Raw genomic sequence first — 27,656 nt, forward strand, 5'->3', positions numbered from 1 at the left:
CTTAAAAGCTGCTCGCAAGCTCTTTGTTTCTTGTGTGAAAATACCGATAACTTGACCATTTATTTTTGCTGCACTTGAAGGTTCAGGTAGTCTCTTATTTTGTCCAGCTTAGTTCACATTGTTAACAGTGTTTGGAGTAAAAACAGATCCTTAAAAAAACCTGTCACCAAAAACACGCAAAATGTGAGGACAGAAACGGGGACAGAAAAATTATTAAGTATGGATTGAGGAAAGCTTTAATTTCTGAGGAAATTAAATGACAACTGAGTCAATGGTCTGGCCTAAATCCTGTTTTATTCCTCCTGCAGTTCCCTACCATTAACATCAAGGCACAAATACAAGGCACAAATACAAACACTGTGAAGATCAGTCATTCATCAGGCAGACAAGTGACCATGAGAGAGCAGGGCAGCTTTGGGCACGAAGAGGCAGCAGAAGAAGGAATGAGAACTCTGGAAAACTGTTGCAGTGAGGGCACATTGAGGGGGAAAAATGGGAAAACTGGAAAGTGAGGAGAAGAACTGATTCTCACTTGGCAGCAGCAGGGTTTGCACGTGTTTCTTCACAGTTTCTCCCCCTTTCCAGCTTTGTGGGTTCCCTTGTTTTACCACATCGTGTTTTCTCCACACGGATCCCAGCTTTGTCCACAGGGAGCTTTGCAGTGGTGGTTTTGGTATGGAAGGGCTGGAGGGAATTTTGGTGACAACCTGAGAGCAGTGACCACCCCTCGTAACTTCTTTTACTTCTGCTTTCTTTCCTCAGGCAATGCTCAAAAATAAATTCTACCTTTAGATAATGTGTCGAGATGTCAGTAATCTGTGTTTTGAGGATGGTAAGGAGGAGAAGTGCTGTTTGACAGCTGTTTTATGTAAGGGTAGATTTGTGGAATGTGTTATCCTTACATAATGACACTGGAAATCAGTGAACAGTAAGAAACATATGTGGAATGAATTTTTTTCTAGTGACACTGGACCAGCTTGTTTTTGGTGTCATCTGGCTTTGGATGAGGGTGGCAAGAAGAAGGAGGAAGGGGTTTGAATCAGCTTTCTGTGTTGACACTGTGGAATATGTTTGGAATGGCAAAATCTTTTACTTCTTGAGTAACTAAAACCATCCAGAAAAATTCACAGAAAAAATGTGCTGAGAGGAGGAGACTGATGAGCTAGTGGAGGAATTCAGAGATAACTAATTTCTTCACTGTCTGAAAAAGAATACAGGAGTTTGTATGAACTCATGAACCTCTGCTCCAGGTTTTACAGTTTGGGTTCTGCAATCTTGGGGGTACAGTAAGTTACTAAATATACAATACCAGGAGAAACACAGAGGAAAATCTACTTTGAAGAGAGTCAAATTCACGATTTTCAAAGGGGGGAACCTTCCAGCCCAGCAGGGATGGATTTGGGTCAGTAAGGGTGTCCTGTGAGTCAAGTGACTTGTGGATAATACTTTAAGTCTTTTATTGGCTTTCAGCACATTAATTTGGTACTGGAAATTTGTGAAAATTGTATATGCTCTTATTTTTGAAGGGCTCAGGTGATGGCATTAAAATATTGTCTGCACTATTTCTGAATCTCCAGCAAAATGTTGCTGAGCCATTTAAAATGAAAAACTTCTTTGATTTAATTGAAAATTGACTGAACTGATTTCTAAAGATCTGTATGTTTTGTAAGAGGTTTTATTTCACTGGCAAAATTATTTCCATCATATGTAAGTTTATATCTTTATCTCCTTTTTTTTGTATGTTCCCAATGTTATACAACTGTATAATGTAGCTATAAATTATAGATGGGAACAAAAAATGCAGGCAAAAGCATCTTTCTATATATAAGCCAGACAGTCATCACAAAAAAAAAATCCTCAACAACACATTCTTTAAAACTTTTTATAAAGCACTTGGTAAGCATTTTCTCAGAATAACTTAGGCAGAAAAAACCCAACCTATAGTGTCCATATTATTTACTGTGTAAATAATAATTATCAGGGACAATGGATCGTGTAGTTAATTGTCTCTGCTTCTAGGAGTGGCAATTAGCAGAGAGTAATGATCTTCACACATCACTTGCCATTGGAGTTCTGTAGAATGAGAGGTACAAATACAGCTTTTCTCACTAAATTAGCCACTGACTTAATAATTGAAATAACTGTGTTTAAGAAAGGTTTGCCTGGGATGTGTTGTTATCCCAGTCGTGTGCTCTCTGCCATCAGGGCACTGGGCCTTTGCCCTGCCAGCAAAAAGCTGGTTTTAAACAAAGTCTCCTTTTTTGGGGAGTTGTGAGGTCAAATGGAGTCAGCTGCCCAGAAAGCTCCTGGATTTGCCTGAGCAGAGGGGGATTAGGGAGCAGGGATGGGAGCAGGGCCATCCCATACATCTGCTGGTGATGTTGTCGCACACTCCGGATGCTGCGGGTTTGGCAGAGGCCAGGGGGGGTTTACCTGCAGGGTGGCAGGAATTTTACAGGTAGAAGAGGTGAGAGAAATGTGCTCAGGCAGAGCTCATCCTTTCACTGAATCTCCCATTATCCAACAACCTGAAATTATGAATGAACTGGGCTGCAGGTTTGAAGCTCCTGCCAACTTTCTTCCCTAGTTCCCAGTCAGCTTTCCTGTCAGAGACTGTCCTGTCTCAGCAACAAATGGATATGGGAAGAGAGAAAAGAGGGATAAATAAGATAATCCTGCAGTGTAGCATGAAAGATCATTCGCACACTACCTGAAAGTTTATGATCAAGTTAGATTAAATATCTTTATTTTCTTTCCTCATGTGACAGAAAACAAGGTAATAAACCCCTCCCTCATACTGACCTTCTTTGCCTTCAGAGTTTGGTAATAGCAGACTCCTTTTATTCCTGCTGGAATAAATAACCACTGCAAGATTATAAACAGGACTGACAGTCACTTGGAAGCTTTTTGTTACCATAATATCATTTCATACATTAGATTTTTTTTTTCCTGCTTGCTTGTATGAAAATGAGTAAATTAGATTTTTAACTTATGATGAAACAAATATTTTTTTTTCCTATTACCTTTCAGAGGGTTTTCTTTTATGTTATTTCTCTTATGCTCATGTTCTTATTTTCCACTCATCTTGTCCTGGCATAAGATGATTTATGTATGGAGAATTACTTCCAACTATTTCTAAATACATCTGTTGATGAGTTCAGGCTTTAACAGTCAGTGTTTCCTGCAAGGTACTCCATAGTGTTTTCATCCAGATTTATAAATATTGCTTCTTATTGCCTGATCAGTTTTAGGACCCCTCTTTTTTTTTTAATAGAATGCATTGACAATGAATAATTTTAATATGTACTTCTTGTCATGCCTCTGATACCCTACCAAGGTAAAGACATCACAGCTTGGAACTGATGGATGTGCTGGTTAGGATGTAGTGTTAACACTTTTTAGGGGATATTTTCAGGGAGCATTTTTCCTGATGAGAGTTTTTGTTTTATGTGAGTTGGTGTAAACCAATTACTTCAGGTACATTTGTTTTAATACAGATTTTCTTTGTGCTCTTGATCATCAAGAACAGGAAGATAATACCTTCAAATATGGTAATTTAATACCAATTTTATAGAAAACTCTAGTGGTTTTATAATCAAACATACACCAACTGGCTTATTAGAAATCAATGTGGTGAGTGAATCACCTCCTAATGAAATATGACATTCATTTCCTTTCATATTTATGTTACATAAATCTGTATTTTATATAGTGTATAGTTTTAATGTGTTTTCTTACTGCTCTCAGAACTCCAATGTGGTTTATTCCTCTGGGGAAAAAGAACCCCAAACAACAACAAGCCACCAGAAAACCTCGACTGGTACAATACCTGAAGTAAAACTAATCAGCAGCAGAGGTTATGACAGAAAACACTGTGCTAATCTCAGAGCAGTAAATGGCAGGAGTTACTTTGCAGACTTGAACGAGTTGACTCGTTCATTGCTATTCTTTGAGAATGAAATTGCACTTAAAAAGATTTATTACCCTTCTGTTAGTGTAAGCTAAGTACCATGTTTCTTTTGAGTCACAGGTAGTTCTAGAAAGTCGGGAAGTAAAAAACCATGCTTCAAACTCTAGTTCCTGCTGTGTTCTGCAGGTAGAACTCCACTATTAATTTTTCTGTCAAGCTTCCAGTTTCCTTCTCTTGTGTGTGAAGCTCTTGGCTCCTCTGGGTTCCAATCAATCTTACTTCTGTGTTATTTACAAGTCAGTGTGGGAAGATGTCCAAAAATCACGGCCTTTCTGCTTTTAGAGATGGTTTCAAACGAGGCAGAAAAATTCTCAAGAATGGGTGGGATTCTGAAGAACTGTTCCCCCTGATTCTGAGCAAGCTGTGAGGGACACTGGCTTCTCCAAGGCACAGGACTTCTGATGGATCTGATTTCTTGGGTGCAGATGACTTTGACAGAGAGAAGCCAAAAGGCATCTGCTCCAAAAAATCCTTTTCCCAGCTGGAGTCTAGCGGGGGAAAAAGAGTTTTCTAAGGAAAGGCTGCTAGGGCATTTTTACTCAGCCAAAGCCATCCAGTTCCTTATCATCCCTGAAGAAATGACTGGCATGCTTTGGCAGACACCTGCTGGAAATGGAAAAACTAAACTTCCAGAAGTTATGAAAATTCAGGACACCTTTAATAAGTAATTCTGTGAACCTTTCTCACGTGTGTGAGTGCAAACACAGAGCAGCAGAGTATGACTGCCTCCAGGTGAATCCTTATGGGGACATCTCACCCTTCTGAAATTATGGGTGAGTGTCAGAAGATGTCATTGTACCAAGTTGGTCACAGTACCAAATGAAAGTACTGAGCATGTTAAACAGTTCCACTGCAGATTTCTTATGCCATTGTTATTTTTCTGTTGCTTCCACTTATTCAAGTGGGCAGAGAGTTCAGCTACTTTAAAAGTTGCTTCACTCCAAAGAAGAAATGTTGTCAGTGCTGTTTTGTAGGGGCTATATATTTGGAAAAGGTGAAAGACAAGATTTTCTGGGAGAATTTTGCTATAAAGAAGGACAGGATGTTCAAGCTTTCCATCATTCCTGCCCCATTTCCTCCTGAATGAGTAATCAGGCAAAAATTGGCTGCAGTTTCAGTCTGCTGTTCTGCCCAGCAAAGGCATCATTCTCAGTGTCCTGACAAGGAGAGGGACTGGCCAGAGGACTGAATTTATAATGCATCTCAAACATTATCCCACCAATCATGCAAAAAAAATCCCTCCAAGAAAATAGTAGATAAACATCACTATAACATGTTATATTCACTTGAGTTCATCCATTTGCCTGCCCAAAACCCAACATCTCACTCACCAAAACCAGTACAAAAATAGTTTCAGCTGATATGTGCTAGGAAAGAGGAGTACATTTTGTGGGATCTGTGAAATATCTGCTCTCAGTGTTTTCAGACTCATTTAGAAATGGATGTTTGAAGAACCCTTTTCCTTGCTCTGGAAATGAGTACTATTAACAGAGGAGATCTATAATTATGATGGGCTATAATCAGTAGCTTCAGTCAAGTGAAAAAACTTCCTTTTTCTTGGGGCTAGATTTGCTCTGCACTTACTAAACTTAGCTCCTTAAACTGTACAAATTGTTTGTAACTCTGGTGCAACCAGAAAGGCAGTGACTATTAAGACTAATAATTTGAGTTTGGACTTTTTAGCTTTAATTTGGTCTTTCTAGAAACTTAATTTTCTCGTCTGAATAGATTTTGAGGGGGAGAGAGAGCTTGGTTGGCTGGTTGCTTTTTCCAGTTCTGATGAGTTAATAAGCATAGAAAAGATAAAGCAAATTGAAATGAGAGTTGGTACATGTGGATCCAGGTGTTTCACACCTTTGTGGCTGAAATTCCTGCACGATGGCTAGTTAAAAGCAGGCATGAGATGCATTTCAGACTAATAGTGGAGATGTTTTTAAAAATGTGATTATTTCTATGAAGAGAGTTAAATAGTTAATAAAGAGTGAGTAGTTTTGTTGATTATATATTCAGAAATGTTAAATGAGGTTTTCATAGGCAGCCTCGGTGAGAGAAAGGCTTAAGATGTAAGGGGGAAAACTGTCAATAAATTACTAAAATATGTAGCAGAGTGGCTAAAAGGGCATTTTCCAAATGGGCAGTTGCTACTTAGATCACTGCTACAACTGAAGAAAATGTATCTCTATGTCCATAAATCTAAAAGATGAGGTTTCAACCTAAAACAGGTGCATTGATGTTTTTAATGCTGGCAGACCCCACGTAAATCCCCAGGATTGGTTCTAATTTGGAAATAAGTTTTTTAAACTGCAGATGACACCTTGAAATTGAATTTTCACTACCTGCTCAGCTCCACACTGTGCAGTTTGTCTCCTGTCTCTGTTTTCTCTGCCTGCAACACTCCCAAAGCCAGTCTAATACCAGTAAAAGCTCAGTTTAATGGATCTAAACTGAGGTAGCAGCTGCTGGTTGTCATTATGGAGGTACCAATTACAGTTCTGCCATTAAGTGCAATTTCTCTTTTGCACTTAGTGAAAAATGTTCAGCTTGCTTGTTGTTCAGGACAATACAGCAAGTGCTTGCAAAATATATGGAACAAAGTATTGGACATTTATAAAATCCATTAGTCTGCTCTCGATTTTAACCACTTTGGTTCAGAAATCGTGTATTTGTCTCTCTTGTTTGTGTTCTGGCAATATTGGCAACAGGGTAGAAACGTGCTCTTGCTTTCTTTATAGCTAGCTTGAACTGAAACCTTGCACTTAGACTATATTTAAAGTAAATTGATTGTTAATTAAAGTAAGTTAATAACAATTGCTGTGGCTAATTATTTTGATTATATAGGTTACTCGTCAACAGTTCGTGTTGCACTTAAACAAAGCTGGAATGGCACTAGAATAAATCTCACAATTGCCAGTTCCCTGTGGCTGTACAAAAGGACAAGAGTGCAGATTCTTAATGTCCAAATTTGGAAATGGGATACGTAATTTTCCAAATTTAGAGCCAGATTGTCATTAAATGGCACGTTTTAAGGGAACATATAAATGGTTTTGATCAATAACAACTGGAAGGTCCCTAAATACAGATGAATAACATCTTATAGTACAATAAATATGCCAAGACTCTTCTGGGGAAAATGTGGGGAAAAATCTGTGTCAGTAAAATTCAGTTTAATCTCATGTGGAAACACTAATGTTGGAGTATCCTAATCATAAGTATGATTAATTAGTAGTGTCATAACAAGGCAGAGTTCATTCTCTGAACTGTGATGTGGTGTATTAATGTACCTCTGGTTAAATTAAGCCATGAATTATTGTCATTTGGAATGGAGACATTGTTTTCAAAATTATTTTTATTTTTTTAAATTAAAAGGCTTCCGATCTTTTATTTTAATTATTTCAGCCTTGAAATATAGATTATCTATTTAAAAAGAAAAAAAAAATCAAATTAGAGAACCAAAATGGGTTAGGAGATGAAAAAGAATAACTCATGTGACATCTTTAGGTTACAGAGTCATTAATGAACTGCAAGGTACAAATGTAACACCTCGGTCACTGTTTGGTTCCTTAGAATAGCTATTGTTGCATTACAGGTGCAGAACCTTGGGAAAAGGTCTTATTATTTTTAAAAGTTATCAGTACTTTTGTCATAACCTGAAATCACAAAGTCTTGCTCTGCTCCAAATTAAATTAATTAAATGGATAAATGTAGCCAATTTTAGCTTTGTCAACTGCTTCTGCTGTAACTACCCCTCTTTTTCTCTGGTTGTGACATGGAAGGAAATAGCAGTTTTTGCTTTAATTAGTGCTCAGGGTGGTCAAACATTGGCACAAGTTGCCTGTAGCAGTTGTGGAGTCTCCCTCCTCTGAGCAAGACTCTAATTTTTTAAAAATATTAAAAAATACTAACACACATATTCGTATGTTAGTACAAAACTAACATGTCCACTTTTAGCTGTAACTAGTGAGAAGAGGAAAGAATTTGCATGTTTGCAGTAGTAGGTTTTTTTTTTTTTTAATGCATCAGAGGTAAATTTATCCTTCAAGTTAAAAGGGCAATTTAATTATTTGCTGTTAAAATTAAGGGCAAAGTATAGGCTCTCTTTGAACGTGTAAAAATAGGTGAGAGTCAACGAGAGAGGGAGCAGGGACTGTCCCACCAGCCTTTCAGTCTGTTCTTCACGCCTGATTTCACCTTCCTTCAGGATCACTCTGGGGGGAATTTATGGGTGGCATCATTTTTTTTCCCTTGTTCCCGTTATTTGAGCTGAAACAGGCAGGAGTCCATATTCACTGAGCCACATCACTGCTCTCTCAGCTTTGCTGTGTTGATGGGAAATGTCACACTGATACATTGCATAATTACAGCTGCCCCCATTTTATAGGATTATTGCCTTGCTGGTGTTGCAGGAAAGATGCTGAAATACACTGCTTTTAGATAAAGTTATATCTGACTAAATTTGTATCCACCTCAAGCTGAGAGAGTTCTGTGATACCACAGTCGTTTTGTTACTTATGTTGTCGCATCATTCTTGGGTCTATCTTCAGATTTTAGGAAAAAAACATTCAATAATTATCCTCCTAAAAATGAAATAATTATCCTGCATCACAGCTAATCTGGTGCAGGAAGCCTTTGAATATCCCCCAATTGTTGTGGTAGATCTAATTACACCAGTTGTACCTGGATAATTCCATTGTTCCAGCTATTACACAAATATACTCTTTCTTACACCCAATACAGTAACGAGTCAAGAATTCCTGTTGCCATTTTCCGGGGAAGTTTGAGCAGATCTGGTAGTTAAATGGTTGTTGATAACCATGAGGGATATTCCACATGGAATATCAGGGGGGCTGCTCATGTATAGAGAAGGCAACTCATGAACTCAAGATTAACAACTTACAAATGTATAACTTCATTATTAAACAATTTTGTTGGTGACATTTTTGATCCCAGCCTCCAGATTTTACATCTCCTGTGAGCGTTTCACTGTGCCTTCATTGTAGGTTGTCTAGATGTGGAATGAGTTAACAAACCAATGCCTGTCAGTCAGCATTTGGAATAAATTGCCTTGGGTTTGATGGGCTTGTGATGGTGGCTCCTGGTGCCTGCAGTAAATAGTGAGAACTTGAGGTGACTTAAATGATGCACATTTTCCCAAGAAATGGAGCTGCTGGGGATATTAGGTTTTTCTGGGTGATGGGAAGCAAAAGGAATTAGCTGCTGTATCCCCTTTTGACGTATTTTCAGAACAGAAATGTGGGAGACACATGAATACAGGGCAACAGTGGTGAAATTTCAGCAATTTATTTATTTATGTGATCTATTTATTATTCACCTCTCTACATTCTCCTTTGTTTTAGTCCTGTTTTGTGCTGGGGTCCACTGCTGATGTGATTGATTACTGATACATATCTGTGTAAAGCCATTTTTTTCCTCTTAATCCTGTTCCACCCACCAATTGTCAATTCAAACACCTTTTGTCCTCCCGCCTGTGATGGTGGTGTTTAAGTGTCTAAATCATGCAGGAAGCATATATAAAAAAAAGAAAAGACTTAATAATACAGGGGGAATTAACTAACCCCACATTTCCTTTTGCCATCACCTTCTTTTTGCTTCCACCTGTCTGAAAATATGTGGCACCATTAGAGGTGAACATTCTCTTTTTTTTTTTTTTCCCTGACAAGTCTGTAAGAAGCTCTTCACAATCAAAGCCTAAAATATTTTATTTTAGTTGAGCTGTATTAGCATCTCCAAAAACATATCAAATGCCACCCTACAATATTTTTCTGGCTTCTGTGCAGCAATGTATAAGATCATTATGTACCATGTGAAACAAACCCTGTTATATTTAGAAAATATGTCCAGTCTCGGTTACTGCAGCATGTACAGCACCTGTTAAAGGGTTCCCAGATGATTTTGTTGACTGGTTTAGAGCCAAATTCCAAATGTTTGTACAATAGGCCTTTGTAATTATAAATGTGCAATCATTGGACCCCCCCAAAAATGGTGCAAACTGATCAAAGCCAGAAATTTAGAAGCTCGCTATCCTTAAGGGATGTGGACCTCCAGTTCTTTGGAACTGAAGTTCTTTGAAATGAAGTAAAGGAAGACACCCATATCAGTAAAATGTAAAAATATTTTTAATCCTCTGCAGGCAAATTTAGTAAAATTTAGTAAATTTGGAGATAAATTTACTTTCTGATGAAAGGCATGAAAGTGAATGGGAACACCTACGTCAGTCTACCCAGTGGTGTGCAAAAGAATAAGAAAAACCATCAAACCTTTAAACTTTTAAGTGTTGGGCTTTAAGTGCAGTGAGTGAACTCAGGACAGAATGTAAAGTCATGCACCAGAGTCTTCTGGTGCCACAGTGATTACACAACCAGCTCCAAGTTGTTAACTGTTCTTTTCAATCCCTTATGCTGACCCCAATTCAAACTGACTCTTGACTTTATTTTAACTGAATTTCGACAGCATTGTACTTTGCAGTGATGATTCTGAGCTGTGAAATGGCACGTATGTTGTCAGAAAGAAAGTTCCTCTCTGTGCTCTGTATAAACCAGAGGCAACTTCTTAAGCAGTAACAGGAAAACACTCAAAATTCCAACCAGTCCAAGGAAAAAATTGTGATCTTCCCCATCAGTCAGGTCAAAAATATTATTTAAGATCTGTCCTCAGGGGTTGCAAAGATCAGAATCTGCACAGATATAAAGACTAATTTTTATTCCTGGAGACTTTATGGAAATAAATTCATAGCATTTTAATGGGGCACAGCTGATGCCAGGTGTTTGTAGTGAAACTGTTCTTATCAAAATCCATGACTTTTGCCAGTTTTCCTCCCTATCCCACCAGAGGGAGAAGGGGTAGTGAAGAACAAACTGTGTGATACTTGGTTGCCAGCTGGGGTTAAACCATTTCTCTGGCTCCAGAATCCCAGGGAAATTCTAAATGAAACTAGACCAGCTGATGGCTGGAATTGTTGTGTTCTTATTGCCAACACATCTTTAGAAACCTTTTCCCATTTTGTAACTGGAAACTTTATTGAACCAAACAAAGTTTTCTTAATCCTTGGCTAAAAAGAACTCCTTTAATTCTGAAGCTTTGCTCTAAAATAAACAGTAATTTTTTAATCTGTCTTGGTTTACCTTGAAGTCAGTTAAGGAAACCTGTTTCTACAAAAAGCTGAAATATTTGATTACAAATGCTGTATGTTTTTATCTTGCTTTAGATGTCTTACATTAAACCATTGGTTCAAATTATGTAATGAATTTGATAGTATCACAGTTTTTTAGTAGTTCATTTTGCAGTGCTAGGAATTAAAAATACCACATGGTTTGAACAGCATTCATCCCTCTTGGTTATTTTACGTTTTATATACATCATGTTTAAATATGCACTTAATTCTATTTTCTCTTCTGTTTGAGTGAATAGATTATGGAGTGGAAATCTTTTGCAATTTAATTTTGAAAATCTTTGTTTTCCTCTGCCTATTTGTTGTGGTTCTGAGCTCTAATAGAACACCTAGTAGAGGTATAATACTCTAGCAAAGCTCATTTTTTATCTTAATAAATTGGTATATTTACAACCATCATTATTCTAAAGGAGTAGTTCAATCTGCAGAACACAGGAGAATTACAAAAAAACAAATTAAGACTTAGAAAATATGTGAAATCCTAACATTTTAATTTGGAGAGACTACTCGGATCTTCTTGCAAAGTCCTCTCTTTCCACGTCAGAAGGGGCAATGAGAAAATGAGGTTTAGAAGTGTTATGGTAAGAATGAAAGCACTGTAATTTCCTAATTTAATTTTAAATATTGAACCTGCAGTTTTAACTTTCTTCCTTCTTAAAACTCCTTTATTAGTCAATTATTTTTCAGCGAAACAATTCTGAAAATTCCCTTTGTAATCCAAATTCCCTCTCAGGTCAATACTGGCTTTGGATTGGTATTTTTAAGCCTCAGTAACACAGCTGTACTTTGACCTAGAAACCTATTTTGATCTGGTGGTTGTAACAGCTCTTATTTGAACATCTGTCCGTGGTTTCTTTCACACGCGAGTATTCGCTCGCGATCGAAACGTTGCTGTTGAGTAACACGAAGGCTCGGAAGAAACACTTGAAAAAAAATTTTGCAAGGATCAGGGGAAAGTCATGATTGGAGGAAGGCACTGGATTGGTCTCCTCCTGGTAGAAGATGGTAGAGTTTGTAGCTGATCTGTGCCTCGAAGGAGGTCCGGCACTGAGCTCTTAAAAACGTCACAATCGACTGAGTCCCCACTGCCAAAGCTCAGTTCCCCTCCTCTGTCGTCAAAGGCTTTTCATCCTCCGAGGAGTCAATGAAGTCATTCCTACTTAATTATTCAAAACAAACCCTCTGGGCTGCCCTTGGAATTGTTTTCCAGGCGCCACGAACGGAATTCGGCGAGAAATAAATTTAGATAACGGGCCCAGCAGGAAGTTTCAAAGGCGGCAGCTCCTGCAAAGGATTGTCCAGAACAATCTGCGAGGAGGATGGGTTTGGCGTGGGGATTTTGGGCTGAAACAGTGCAGGGAAGGAAGTGCTGCTTGCCAGCTCTCACCACCATATGCTTTATTATAATGTGATGTACAAAGAATATGGAGGCAGCAGCTGCTCTGGAGGGAGGTGGCCGCTTGTTAGGTTTTGAAACCTTTCTGAAGTGTCTGCTCCTTTTCTTTTCACTGGTATTTTTCCCCCCCTCCCTGCTTACGTATTTGCATTGAAAAGATGTTCCCTAAAAGAAATCTATTTTTAGGCTGCAGTAAGAACAGCAGAGTGTGATCTACTTTTTGCTGAAATAAAAACGATTTCGGAAGGGCTCTGCTATGTAGTTTTTTTATGTTGTGAAATGTGGGCAGCTTTTTGTTTTCTTGATATCCATTCACATCAGGGCATGATGAAATCATATATATAAATCAATTATTGTCCTGGATTGTGTCTTTCATTGGTTTCCATGTGTGTTGTGGTGGCCTGATCTCATTCATATTTAAGGCATTTTCAAGATTCACTGACTTCAGTGGCAGAGACAAGCAAAGCATCAGTGAGGATTTAGGTCTAAAATGGAAAAAGCTGGATATGATATGGACAGAGGAATTGATCTTTCCCAGCGTTTTCACCCAGGCAGGGAAGTTGATGACTGTTCCTTTGAGAAACCTGAAGTCCTTGGCATGTTTCAGGAACTATGTAACTGCAATGCCATGAAAATGAACCTTATTTATCTAAACAACACTGTATTTTAAAGATCATTTTTTGACTCCTGACTGAGAGTTCCATATCCTCTGAATGCAAATCCTTCCAGATACTACAAGCACTTGCATTTTGAGTTAGGGATTCTTAAGTGAATGTGAGAATCCACTGGGAAGTTACATCATAATATAATGAGATTATAGTGGGACAAGTTGTTATAACAGATAATAAAACTAATATATCATATTGTCATTTTTACTGCATGCTGGTGTTTTACATTGACCCTGGAGTAACACTCAAATACCATTGCAAGACCAGTGTGGCCCATATAACCAGTAAAAATGATGGTTCATAGAGAAGAAAGATGTTACTATCCCTTTTGGGAGGATAAATCTCTTTGAGACAAAGATTTTTGGGTTATTCTGTATTGTTCACCACAGGTGCATCTTTCACGAAAAAGAGATGACATTAATTTATCTGTCACCAGGTATATGTTCTCTTGGTGATAGAAAGATGGTTCTAATGGAAAAAATTCATGTTTATTTGCTTACTTTAGTTCTAGAGCAGTCTACTATTATCTGCCTGACCTTCATTCTTCAAGCCAGCTGCAGTTGGTGGTTATCTGGAACACTTACATACTAATCCTTACTTAAAAGATCCCCCTTTCCCTCTTGTAGCAAGAAGCCAAATCTCAGCAGAATTACTGATTCTCAACTTCAATCATTCCCTACATAAGCCCTCATCCCACTGAGGGATGACATAGGGAATTCCATTTACTTAGGAATCCCATTTCTGATGTAAACTGGATTTTAAAGTCTACAGTGAAACTAAACTTGGATTCTGAACGTAGTCCTGCAAAATGTGAGGTAAATGTTTAACTCACACTGAAAATGATGACTTACACTCTTGTCTTGAATCCAATCCACATCTGTTTTCAGTGCAAATTAAAGCTGTGAAATGACTTCTTGTCTTGGTTCCCATAAGAAAAGTTTTGACCCTAGCTTAAGGAACCCTTTCCTAATTCTAGTGAGCATAACAAAATTTAAGTTATCAACAGTCTATAGTTCACACATTGAGCCCTTTAGGTCGATCTGGAGTCTTGACAACACAGGAACATTTGGTTTGGAGTGTATTATGTTTCCAAGAAAGTTTGCACAAGAAATGTTTGTTTATATTTTGGATGTGAAGGTAAAGCCTTCCTTGTCCCAGAAGGACTGAGAGTTATCAGGAGTTGCACAGTGTTTAGAGTACTCCATTTTTTTTCTAATACAAAGCATTTCTTGTCTGAAGCAGCACACTAAAGTGTGCTAGTTCTAAAAATGGGTACTTTTAGATATAGACCTATTTTTTACTGTTATGGTTGGACGCACATTTTTACATAAAGATGCCTGCTAGGAAAGAAAGGACAGAACTTTCTTTAACTTACCCTTATAACCATGAAAATCAGCAAACCAGTGTAACTCTAAGCAAGGGAGAAAAGGAAATCCTCAGTTTGCAAGAAGCTGAATTACTTGGTTTTGAGCCTAAAGAAAGTCACTTCATTTTTAATGATGTGTTGCCCAACCATCTCAAGCTATTGAGCTGCCAATGGCTAATTTAAAAGAAAAGAAATGCAGGAGACCAGCGAAATGTTTCTCATTGTGAGCAGCAATGCTTCAAGTCTGTTAGAGCTCTGTGGATTTTTCCCCTGCTTTTAAAAACTGGAGGATGTGTGGCTGCACAATTTCAGATCTTAGACTGTATGCTGTAGCTTCATTAATTGTTTCCTGCTTATTATTAGAGAAACCAATGTCTAACTCTTTTCTTCTCTTCAGCCACCAGAAAAAGAGGGAGGGCTGCCTCGCCAGGTGGGCAATAAGACAGAGTGTGGCCTCTTGGGATTTGTCCTGGATTTGAAGCAGGATTATGAGCCTGTCCGGAGCCTCATCCCTGAGGAGAAGCTCTATAAAGTTTACACCTTCAACTCCGTAAGGAAGTCGATGAGCACGGTTATTAAAATGCCAGATGGCAGTTTCCGAATGTACAGCAAAGGGGCCTCTGAAATTGTCCTCAAGAAGTAAGTTCAGTGGATTAGTTGCCTTGTTTTTCTAAAATGCAGAACATTCTGACACTAGTAAGTGGGAATTTTCAAATTTGGAATTTACTACTTCCACCAGAAATATGACACGCTTTAGTGGTATAAGGTGTTAATGTTCTTTTCCAGTTTGTTTTTTTTTTTGAAGTGCTCACTCTTGCAAAATTGGCCTGTTTTTATCACTGGCTGCCAAAAATCTGAGTCTAACTCAGTAGTTTACAAATGGATTTTTTACATTTAGCCCCTTTGGAAAATAAATATTTTTCAATTTCAGTATAAGTTTTAAGCCCATTAATTACGTGGGTATTGAGGAAATAATGGATGAAGGGCACTTGGTGTCTCTGTAATAAGTCACAAACAAATTCTCTCTGATGTTTCAGCAGTGAATCTTCTAGAAATTTCCACTAGAAACTTAAAACTTTCCTTCGGATTAGTGTCAGCTGAAATGAGCAGATACAGGAAGATACTTTTCAGTACTCATGCAAACAGAGAATCAATCTTTTTTTTTTTCCTTAAATAAAACAGGTGTTCCAGGATCCTCAATGCAGCTGGGGAACCTCGTGTCTTCAGACCACGGGACAGAGATGAAATGGTGAAGAAAGTCATAGAACCCATGGCCTGTGATGGGCTGAGAACCATCTGTGTGGCTTTCCGAGACTTTTCCAGCAGCCCAGAGCCTGACTGGGACAACGAGAACGACATCTTATCTGACCTGACTTGCATCTGTGTTGTTGGCATTGAAGACCCAGTGAGGCCAGAGGTATGTCAAATTCTTACCTTGTAAAACGTTTCTCAGAGAGCTGAATATAAACTGAATTACAGGTTTCTTACGGGTTTTATCTTATCCTTTTAAATTAGTTCCGTCAAAGACGATGAAAGGGAGCTTTAGAAACAGGCTTTACTTGATAAAAGGCCAAATTACTAACCTGATAAAAATCAACTATCAATCAACAGATATTTAAATAAAGAAATATAGGGCTTTTTGAACTACAGGGTGGAGATGACTTAACCTTCTGTCGAGGAGTAGTGTGCAGGAGGACAGCAGAAATTTTAATATGCTCCCACACATTAAAGAATTTTCCTTGTAATAATTCAGTGATGTGCAACTCTGCAAGCAGAGAAGATGTGCAGTGATTATAATTGCCATGACTATAAGGACAACATGCTCATTTTCTCCAGAAAGTGGAGTTTTGTGGTTTACTGTAACAGTTGCCACTTTACTAATGGTCTTAAAATTGTACCTGATGACTACTCAGAAAAACTTGCTTTTAATATATTTGGACAAAGAAAGGCTGCCATGAAAAGGCTGAAGGTTTCATGGATACTGTGCTTAAATGGCTTCTATAAATACAACAAAAATTTCAACTCAGCTCAACTGAGAAAATCAGTATTAGGTGTTCACACTGGAAGCATGTGCCTGCTACTACACTTCTAAATTACATATATAATATAATATATATATATATCAGTAGTACCAAGGGTGGAATAGGAGGTAGAAACTGTTCTGACATATATATATATATATATGGTGCTTGCTAATTAATGATGGCAGTGGAGAATTAATTCAGTTTTAGAGTTTAGAAGCAGTGACAGAAGGTAAGTCCCAGAGCTGAAGTGCTGAGTGTACAATCCAGGTGTTTCCACTCTCTTTGCTCTGATCCTGCTGTTACTTCAGTACATGATTAGTGGCTACGGTTTGCTTTGGAGTGAGGTCAGAGAAAGATAACTCAGATTTTTTTTGTCAGTTCTGATGCTGCACAAAAGTAGTTTGTTGCCCATCTTTGTCTCTTTTGATTCTTCTGTCTCATTTTACATCTTTGCTGGATCTTTTTTAACCACGTCGGAATTTTTGTATTTGATTCACTGAGAATTGGTGGCAATTCTAGACATGTTGGGGTTTTATTTTTTTTTACTAAAACATGAAAATTATACATTTTTCTGACTTATTTCCCCGAGTTCTTTATCAAGTAGGTTTTTACAAACTTGTAAGAGCTGTAACTTTGGGAACTAACACAATACAGCTACAGGTACCAACATAACTGTTCTTTACCCGATAATGGACATTGCTGAGTGTATTTTTCAATATCAAGGTTATAATATAAAAAAAACCTTGCTGAGGTGAAAACTGTATGATAAACTCCTTATCTCCACTAACACCAGCACTCACTTTATCTGTCATCAGATGGTCTCTTGCTGCTAATCCATCTGTCCCTACGCCTGACATTGCAAGTCTTGAAAAATGTTTTAAAGCATCCTTAAGAAGTTGTGTCTGCAATGTTCCTTTAATGCTTTAGCTCATAGATATATATATAACTCAGAAGGATTTTCTCAGTGACCACTGGAACTGTCAATGAGTCCTCTATCCCTCCAAAATCAACTCATGATACACGTTAGAAAACAGCTTTAAGTGTGGTGACCTGTGGTGTGAGAGACTGAGGGGTTGTGTAGCAGTGGGATTTGCAGTTATTATTGAAAACAGCTGCAAACTATCCTTTCATGTGATTATTATGAGTGTGTTTTGTAAGAGAACTGCTCTCATCTCGTAGGGAATAATTTCTTTGGAGCATGAGGTAAAAGTGAATAACGCTGCTAAAAATAAAGAGGTCAAATCTGACTGCTATGTAAAGAATCAAAGGAGATGAAGGCAGGAAAACATCTTATTTCTAAAGAAATATTTGAATAATGTATTGAATTTCTTGTGGTTTAACACCAGAATATGCAACAACACTTCTTACTTCATTGCAAGACACACAATCAAATATTTAGAATTTCAGAATTCTACCAAATGTTGGTAAAACCCATCTGGGTCTTGGGACTCAGTGCTTTGTTTTGGTTTTTTCCTCACCTTATCCCTTTTGACTGTTTCAAAGTGATAATAACGTCATGGGAACATCGAACACAGTGTTTAAATAATTGCATCTAAAACAATGTTTGAATTATTGCTATTATTACCACTCCACACACTAGTAAAAAGCAGTAACTGTACCATAGGAAAAAAGAAATGAACCAAAAAAACCCGGAACCAGAATACAACTATAACTTTCAAAAAACCTGCCTAGAGAAGGAATGTCTGACTTGGTTGGAATATCATAATATACATGTATAAAATCACCATTGTTGATGCAAATTCAAAGATGTTGAGTAGTTATAAGGAATATCAATATTTTGCCAGAATTAAGCCCAATCATTGATGGAGTCACCACTGGAGTGTATGAATTTTCAAAGTGCTTTCTCTCTGGCAAAAAAAAAAAAAAAAACAAACCACAAAAATTAGAAATACTACTATAACTACTGTTTTATTGATATTCTCAGCATTCGTGGATATCAGAATTTATTCTGACAGAAGTGATAGATTAAGTAGTTCCAATGAAACAATCCAATCTCATCATCCTGGCAGCCTTTATCTTCACTTACATTACATTCCCATGTTTCCTGGGGAAGGCTCAGTTTTTCCCTTTTCCCTAAGTTCATTGTTGGAGCTAACACATGGATAATGGTGTGTACAGAGCTGCTCCTGTGCATCCATGGAATGTTTCCCCTTGGGAATCCCTGTGGGGTCAGTGGGGTCCTGCTGCCCTGGTTTCAGTGCTGCACCTGTTCTCGTGGTATTGCTGGGAGCTTCCTTGCACTCACATCTCCTTCTGTGCATTAAAAGAAACTATTTGCATGAATTCTTCAACAGTGATGTCCAGCAACTCTCCAGATCTGTCTGGAATGCCAGCCATGGACGCCTGTGGCTTTTGCATTATTCCCAGGTTAATTCACACACCAGTTTATTTGTTAGTAGGAGCTGGATTTATCAAGCACTACTTGCTTGATATTTATATACACTCCGTGTGTGTGTGTGTGTGTGTGTGGTTTTTTATTTGTCTTTGATAAATACACAAGAAGAGAACAAAGAAAATGATGTCTTGTTCCTGCAGAGGTCCTCTGTTGATTCTGACAGCCTTTCTGGCTTGATTTTAATGAGTCTGAACTGCTTTACACTGATTTGCCAATGAACACCCACAGTCTGTTATTTCTGGGAGATGAACGTAAATCACTTCCAAATTCTGCCATTTATTTGTCACCTGATTCAGAAAGAGATTCCTGCACTGGATGCTTTATGCATGCATGCATGCATTGGAAGGTTTTCTTTGCAGACAGAAAATAAACCAAGATATTGTACAATGTGTACTTAAGCTCTGCAAAACTGATGGAAAATATCTGCTTCCACTGCCCACTCAGTCTGCCAACACTCTTTCTCCCTTAAAGCAATAAAAAAATACGAACAATATTTTAACTGTAATTACTGTACACAGTGTTAAATCAGATATCACCCACCAGCTGTCCAGAAAATGACAGAAGAGGAAAATAGAATGATTTCTCTCGTTATATGCAAGTTTGAGATGTGTTTGAAACTAGCTTGTCCTGCCCTGACCTTGTTTAATAGGACTGGTACTTTGTGGGAATAGACCATTTTTTTCTGTTTGCACTGTAATTTATTTTTCTCCTTCATGGTTCATACACTGTTCTGCTTTTCCAGATAGTCATCTAAATCTGTCATGTCCTATGCATGAGGGTCACCACAGTTAAAGTGGATACTAAGGGCATTTCAAATTGACAAATGGGATATAGTCAGGATTATTAATGTGGAAACTGGGTAGATCAGGAGTCATTTGCTTAAGTAATAGATTTAATCTGATTGTACATTCCTGTCTAGAAATCTATTTCATAATATTGAAAGGCTTGAGGTCCAAATAATTCTTCCAGGGTACAACTTGTGGAAAGAATATTCTCAGTGAGAGATGAGGGAACTGGAAGATAAAACTCTGTCCCTGAATTCTTCCCTTGGTTCTGTAATTTGTATTGACAGAGCCATTCTGCAAACAGCACGTTCTGGGGACGCATTCTGGGAGTGGGGTGATTTTCCTTGTACTCACGGGAAAAGCACTATTATGGTCCTCAATTAGGTGTTGGTTTGGTGAGGCATTTTGGAAAATAAAAGCTTCCCAACTGCCTGTAATAAATATACAGAAACATGATGTGAAATTATCCACTGGTTAGAATAACCATGATCTACGGTATGGTTTAAGGGTGCATAATTTCAGTCTGAGATATTCAGCTTTTGTGGCCCCAGGAAATCCTTAGGAGTGCAGAATTTGCCACTCTGGCTCAGAGCAAGGGTTGTCACGTAAATGCAGTTTCCTGCCCTCAGCAGTGTCACATCCTTGTGGCCACAGAGGAAATTAAAATATCTAGAAATGCACAAAATTAGCAGTGCAAGCTTGTAGATGGTGTCTCTTTTTCTTAACATTTTTTCACACTAACAGATGAGATTAATCCCCTCCAATTGGTGTTGAGTTCTGCAGTATGCTTATATCTATGACAGAGGTTGTGACCCACAAGGTGCACTGAACTGGCAAGAAGAATATAGACAAGCTTTCATATTGTAGCCAGTAATGTCCATTTTATTACCCTTTATAAAATAGTTTTTAAAAAATATTTATTTATACACACACACATATGTATATTATATATATTTATATTCATCTGTCCTTTGCTGTATTCTGTACTAAGGCAGTTCATTTTCCTGTAGCTCTGTGAAGGGCTTCAGTCATCATGGTGAGTCCTTAGATCCTTCTAAGGTAAAAATGAAATTTAGAGAAGTGGTGATGTGTTGAACATACTTATTTAGGCTGTTCTTGATGTGTTAAACACATTTCTTATTCTTCCCTGTCAAATAATATTGTTATTTTTGTCTTGAAGAAATAATGCTTTCGTAATAATGTAAAAATATCCTGAGACAGAATTAGTTGGTTAGTGATATTAATTTATAAATGATCCTGAATTATGATATAGTTTAAGGGAATGGATTTTTTTTCCCCATCTGAAATTGAGCTGTAGACATGGAGCCTTTCTGTAAGCTTCATATACCCAAATAGCTGTATTAAAAGAGTTTTATTTAAATGTTAGGAATGAATCTCCCAGATCTTGTACATTTTAATTATAAAAATCTTTCTTTTTTTTTTTTTTAAATAAGATGTATATGATGCCAAGTCATTATACAGCTTCTGTATTAATCTCACAGACCCTGTCACATACTGAATACTCTCTCACTGGGCAGCAGGAAAAGTTAATCTTGTGCAGAAAGGAGCAGAACTAAAGTCATGTTTCATTTTTAAGGTTTTGAAATACATAAAATATGGATGTGATTTTAAACTCCTATGTTTAGAAATTTCACCTGTTGATAAGCACAAATTAGCGTGATAGTGCTAAATTACAATAACTTCAAAAATAATCCTATTGAAAGAAAACTTGGCTCAGAAGTCAAATAATTGTCTGCATAAAATATGTGTATTCTGCATTCATATTCCCACCTATGTTTGGCTCGGCACGCTGTACTTTGCTGCTGAAGGTCAATAAAGCTGCAGAGCACTCATTTGTATTCAAGTCAGGAGAAACTTTAGGCAACTGATCTAAAAGACAGGTTTTTTTGCTTCTTCATGCAAGGTTTGCCTTGCCCGTGGTGTCAGCTCAGTTCCCCAAGAGCCGAGAAACAATAATAAGCCATAACACGTCTGAGTTCTCTTTTTGCTTCACGGATTTCTCAGCCTCGAAATATTCCGGCTGGGAACACCTCTGAGTGGCACTTCAGCTCTCATCTGGGAATTTTCTCTCCCGCTCTCTCGCCTCGGCAGGTCCCAGAAGCCATAAGGAAGTGCCAGCGAGCTGGGATCACAGTCCGCATGGTCACCGGGGACAACATCAACACGGCCCGGGCCATCGCCATCAAATGTGGCATCATCCACCCAGGGGAAGACTTCCTCTGCCTCGAAGGGAAAGAGTTCAACAGGAGGATCCGAAATGAGAAGGGAGAGGTAATTCATAGCCTAAATCTGTGAATGTGTGTGCTGGTTCAAAGGTTAACCAGCAGGGGAGGTGAACTCAACTCAAAGGAGAGATTTTAAGTCAGGATAACAATTTAATAAAATAATACAATGAATACGATTATACAGACAAACAGTTGGTTTTAACCCACAAAACCCAAATGTATAACCCAGCACCCTGGGGCATGAACAGAGTGGTGTTTGTTGGGCCTCTTGAGTCCAAAGTAAAAGGAGAGGGGAAAACCTGTTGATGGGAGTGCTGGTGCAGTCTGGTCAAGAGTGGTGATTGCAGTCCAGTTGAGAATGGTGGTCTCAGTCTGGTTGAGAGTGGTGGTCTACAGTCTTCCTCTGGATCCCACGAGTGGTTAAAAAAGTCCCAAGACTCCAAGATTATACATCCTCCAGTTCAGGCAGGAATGCCCAGTACCTCCCTCAGGGAGGGGAGTTCCACAATGGGTGTGAGGACAGGAGCACTCTCCTGTCTCCCAGGCCTCTGAACACCCAGTTTACAGCCTGAGGAGTCAGGAATGCTCTGGGCAGAGGGTGTAAATGTTCTATTGATAACAGTTTCTGGGCAATGGCATGGAAGGCTATAGAACACACAGTTTTGGGTTACACCCACACAGTGATGAACTGGGCCCAGCTGTTCTAACTAGGATAATGTATTATCAGAACCCAGTGAGAACACTGCAATATTTCTCCTGTGCTGGCGTGTTCCTCAGACGGGTAAAGGCTCCTTGGAAATATTGCTGCTTCTTCCTACCCCCAGCCTTTTCCAGTTCAAAACAGCAGTGAAATTCCAGTCTTTACTTTTCCTGATGCAGAGCCGGTATCAGTTCAGTGCTGGCCTAATTCTGAAGTTTTTAGATCCACTGGTCTACAAGAAGTCAAAACTAAGCACATAGTAGCTTAGTATAGGTTTATAGTAAGGAGGAGAAGGGGCTCAACAGCAATTTTGCTCCTAAAAATGCAGTCTGTTCTGAGAACCAGCTCCTCTCATTTCTTTAATTTATTCCACTTTATCTAATGTACTCACATTAATGATTTGCATAAAAATCTATTCTTCTGAGGATTTTTAACTCCTCATAAATGATGGAGCTCACGCACAGGATATTGGAAGTCAGCTCTAAAAAAGTAAAATCTATGCTGTCTCTTTGAGTCCATCATTAATGAGCAGACACAGTCCTTTACTCCTTGCATTGATGAATGGAATCCTGGGAATGTTGGTATATGCAGCAGATTTGTCCTTGTTCCTGTTGCTGTACAGGGAAAATTTTGCCATTGTTGGTGCCAAATGAAGAACTTGGATTAAAATGAAGAGTAGAGCAACAAACTTGTAAACATGTTTGATAAGCTTTGAGAAGTTCCCCAATCCTATATCTGCAGTCATGTGGACTTATCCATAAAGATGTTAAGAAATGCTGATTAGATACTGTGGCAAAATTTCCCTGTTAGTCAACAGCTGAGCTCTGGTAGTAATAAACTGCCTTTTTTGAGCTTGATGACTGTTGTAATTCCCCTGTGCTTTTGGAGAAAAGTTGCAGGTTTGAGCAGTGAATTGTCAGACACATAGACACAAATATGTTATGCATTTTGCTAATCACGGGTTAATTGTTTTGTTTGTGGTTTTTTTGTTTTTGTTTGGTTTTTTTTTGTGTTCCCCTCTCCAGATTGAGCAGGAGCGGATTGACAAAATCTGGCCAAAGCTCCGGGTTCTTGCTCGCTCGTCCCCCACGGACAAACACACTTTGGTGAAAGGTGGGTGTGTGGAAATTAATGCCACAGTTACTGCAGCATCTGCCTTGTGAAGATTTTACTGTCACAAATATAGCTGAGTTGTTGCCTTTAACTGCACATCTCTCCTTAATGTGAGGAAGTTTTCTCGGTAACCAGGTCACTGCTGTTCGTGCTCAGCCTCAAGATGGAAAATAATAGGGAACTCTTTGGCAGGAGTAGGAGAAATACCAATAAGATGTTTGGCAAATAGATAGAGACAATCTCATATTTGCCTTGTGACTTTGAATTGGACTGGAATGAGGCTCTAGATGGGAAGGGAAAACGTGTGTTTGCTGGTCAGAAAGCAAATAGTGTTGAGAAACAGGGTGTTACTCATATCATCAAGAGGGGACAGATTTTATAGTCTTTGCCTATACCTTTAAGATGAGAACAATCTCAGAGTGAATCAAGTCTCTCAAGTGCATCTGCTCTCCGACAATTATTTTTAAAGAATATTCCAAGATAAAGAAACTTTTGCTGTTACAGTAGCAGATTTTGTGATGGTGTAACTCGGAGCTGCCCCCATTAGCATTACATGAGTGGAGATGGGGATTTTGAGCCAATTCCCTGTTCCTATAGACTCACTAGTTGTATGATTTGCACTGGCTTCCTTTGGATTTCTGGCTGTATTTTTAGAGTCTGTCCTGTAAAAACTGCACTATACAAATGACGTTCTCTCCCCGTGCTGTCTGCAGATGGAATGCTTCTGTAAAAGAGGGATTGGTTTCCAATTTTCTTTATAGGGCCTTTTTCGTAACTGTAACTCGCGATTTTTGATGACTTGACATCTTATTCTGTTGACTTTGAAGCTCACACTTGAGAGCTGATGAAATCAGACAGTTTCTGATCAGCAAAAACGTCATTTTTAGCCATGCTGGGATGGGGGATTGGCACAGGCGGAAGAACCATTGGCAGATGGCTCTTTCCTGGCTTCCTGAGGAAGAAAGAGCTGGATTATTTTGCTAAGGCCCTGGAAGGTCTGGAGAGCCCCTTCTTAGCAAATCTTGGAGGAGCTAAAATTCAGGATAAGACCCAGCTGATCAGTGACACATTTTCAGTTGGCTGACTACTTAAATAGTAATTCACATTCAGATAGGGAATCCTCTGGGTGTACAAGATTTCCTGGCCATGACTCCATACGTGACTGATTACAAAGGCTTTTGAGCATTATGGAATTTTTAAAAATGTCTGAATGTCTTTAGAGCAAAAGTTCCACTGTGAATTGGAAGATTGGATCAGTTGGGTCCTTTGGGATTGAAATTGGTGAGCGGGAAGAGCTCTGGAAACATTGAAGTTCTCCTGAACAATCCATATCTTGTAAACCCTGGCACTAATGCTGGATGGGGCAGGTGGAGACATACTGTTTAAACTCTGCCTCCTCCTTTTCCATGTATGTTTTGTAATGTCCACAATTTATTAGTATAGTAGTCAAAATGTGTAATTTATAAATGATATACATATCTGGGGGAGATGTGCTGGAAAGCATTTTACTGATAGGTGCTGAGGATTGAAAATGTTTGGAGAGCATTGTTAGCTCCATATATCAGGATGAAAACAGCACAAAGTCAGCTGAAGTCTCCTCCCTTCACTTGTGCATATAAAATCCTGTCTTAGACCTCTTAAAGAACAGATAATAGTACAGCCTAATAGTTTATTTGTTTCAGAAACACAACAATTTGTGTTTCATTAAGTGGATTAAATAAGTCCCTTGGGAGTAGTCATCTGAATGATTCAGGATTTTCCCTTAAGAGGAAAATGAAACCTTTTCCAGGGAAATTGAAATCAATAGAGAACTGAAAAAAAAAAAAAAAGGCAAGAAATTGTTGATGTTTTATAGCATATGCACTTTGACAATGCCAAAGATATTTACTACTGAATGCCATGTGCAACTGATGCAATTAATGTTTTAAAGATGTGGCAAGGTCAAGTGACAGAGCAATTAAGTATCTAACGAAGTTCAAGAACAAGTCTCTGGAAATCATGATAAAATTTTTTTGGCTGGTAATACCCCAGGGGCCATTAAAAGTTACAAGAAACTATTTAAATGTTCACTAGTTTTGGGCCTCTTGTTAAAATGTTATGTTTTTCTCAGACACTTGAGGGATCAAGAGGATTTTCTCTCCTTTGATGTATTCTATCTGCTCTGGGCTAAAAACACACATCAGAAAATAAACTTTTTTCATATTTAATTTTTAATGCCATGCAGCTGCTGGAGGGAATATTTTTTTTTCTCGTTAACATAGCACAATCCCACCCAGCAAAAGGATCATTTTTATTTTTCCTTTTCGTTTTTACTGCTGCTAAGGGACTAGAGAAAGGCATGGTTCAGCATTCCAGGCTGGGCACATGGTTGCTTTCAAATATTTATGGCTTTGAAGTAGAGGTGGATTGGAAAAAAGCTACTCGAAAGTGGTTTATTGTCACAAGCTATTTAAGTGAAATAAAAATCTTAGATATCTCAGTCCTACCGAAATACAATATGGATTTTAAGGCACCTGTTGCTATTATTTCATATTTTTTACCGAATTTCAAAATATAACAAGTAAAACCACACATCATTTATACTGATTTGTCCTTATAATGTTATTGCTGAAATAATTCCAAATTGTCATTTTTTAAAAAAAATACTGTGGGAAAAATCTCTTTAGTGTTGATGGGAAATATCATCAGAAAGTGTAGAAGAAGATATAGAAGATGAAGATAAAAGAAATATTCACTTTACCAATTATACATATTTCCCAATATATTCAAATTAGACTGGAATTATTTTTGTGATATTAAAACATAATTTAAAAACCTCATATTTAAAAAATATTGAAATCAGATATTCTCATGTAAGGCTGGTTTGTTGACAAGCAGAAAAGGAACTTTAAAGTAGAAAAGATTAGTAATAATTACCCTTAATTACTAAAATATTTCAAATATTATTGCGTGGGGTGGTTTTATATTTACAACCTCATTAATGTCGACGTGCCACGAGACTGGGTAGAATGACAAAAATACAGAAAACTGCATCAATTGAAATTCTAAAATTAAATATCAGCATGTTGCAAGTTGCGACTGGGTTTGATTTCCATGGGAGAGAAAATGCCAAAGCTCATTTTTCTTCAAATTCCTGTGAAGAAATATTCAGAAAGTTCACCTGTTCCACAGCGTAAGAACTTCAGCCTGAAGCAAAGAACCTAAAAATGCTTTAAAGAAAGCAGGAGCTCTCCTGCATTTGAGCCTGGAGGTCTGTGCTCTGTAAATACAGCCTGGGTTCCGTGGGGTGTGTGAAGTGCAGGCCTGGGGGGCACTGATGCCTTCAAGGTTCCCCTTTAGGGTTTCAGTGATACAACATAGAGCACGATTGCTTCGTGTTTAGTTTAGAAACCCTGGTGTTTTAGCTGTGTTCTGCTCTGCATTCTGATATCCTGAGCTTTGGGGGGGACTGTTCAGTTAACAATTGCCCGTGCTGTCTGTAATGTCAAATATAACATTTCCACATTACCCTTCAAAGCTCTATCCAAGCACTCACTGAAGCCCGTAGCTAAAATGAATTATTTGAGTTTTCTCTTTCAGACAGACTTTCTAAATTCCTCTTAAATTAACAAGGAGGTTTGGCAGCATTAAAAACTAATCTGAAGAGAACATGAACATGAAAATATATTACTGCATCTGTCTCTGTGTTCAGCTTGCCAAAGAAATATAAATCTGTGGATTTATATTTCTGGGAGGATCAGCTTTGCTAACACCTGAACTGATGTGCACCTTGGAAATGCTCAGCTG

General features: G+C 38.2%; 1 protein-coding gene across 21 annotated transcripts in view; it reads left to right on the top strand.

Annotated features, from left to right (window-relative positions):
• The window catches only part of ATP2B2 (ATPase plasma membrane Ca2+ transporting 2), a 410,328-nt gene that overhangs the window by 340,297 nt on the left and 42,375 nt on the right, over positions 1 to 27,656 (top strand). For all 21 annotated transcript variants that reach the window (XM_032698697.1, XM_032698692.1, XM_032698702.1 and 18 more), the window contains 4 exons: positions 14,984 to 15,225; positions 15,769 to 16,003; positions 21,924 to 22,103; positions 23,783 to 23,870. In XM_032698697.1, coding sequence (XP_032554588.1) covers positions 14,984 to 15,225; positions 15,769 to 16,003; positions 21,924 to 22,103; positions 23,783 to 23,870 — 745 coding nt within the window. The remainder of the gene's footprint in view (positions 1 to 14,983; positions 15,226 to 15,768; positions 16,004 to 21,923; positions 22,104 to 23,782; positions 23,871 to 27,656) is intronic.

Source organism: Chiroxiphia lanceolata, chromosome 11 (genome assembly GCF_009829145.1).
Source record: "Chiroxiphia lanceolata isolate bChiLan1 chromosome 11, bChiLan1.pri, whole genome shotgun sequence".
In the NCBI taxonomy this organism is placed as follows: Eukaryota; Metazoa; Chordata; class Aves; order Passeriformes; family Pipridae; genus Chiroxiphia; species Chiroxiphia lanceolata.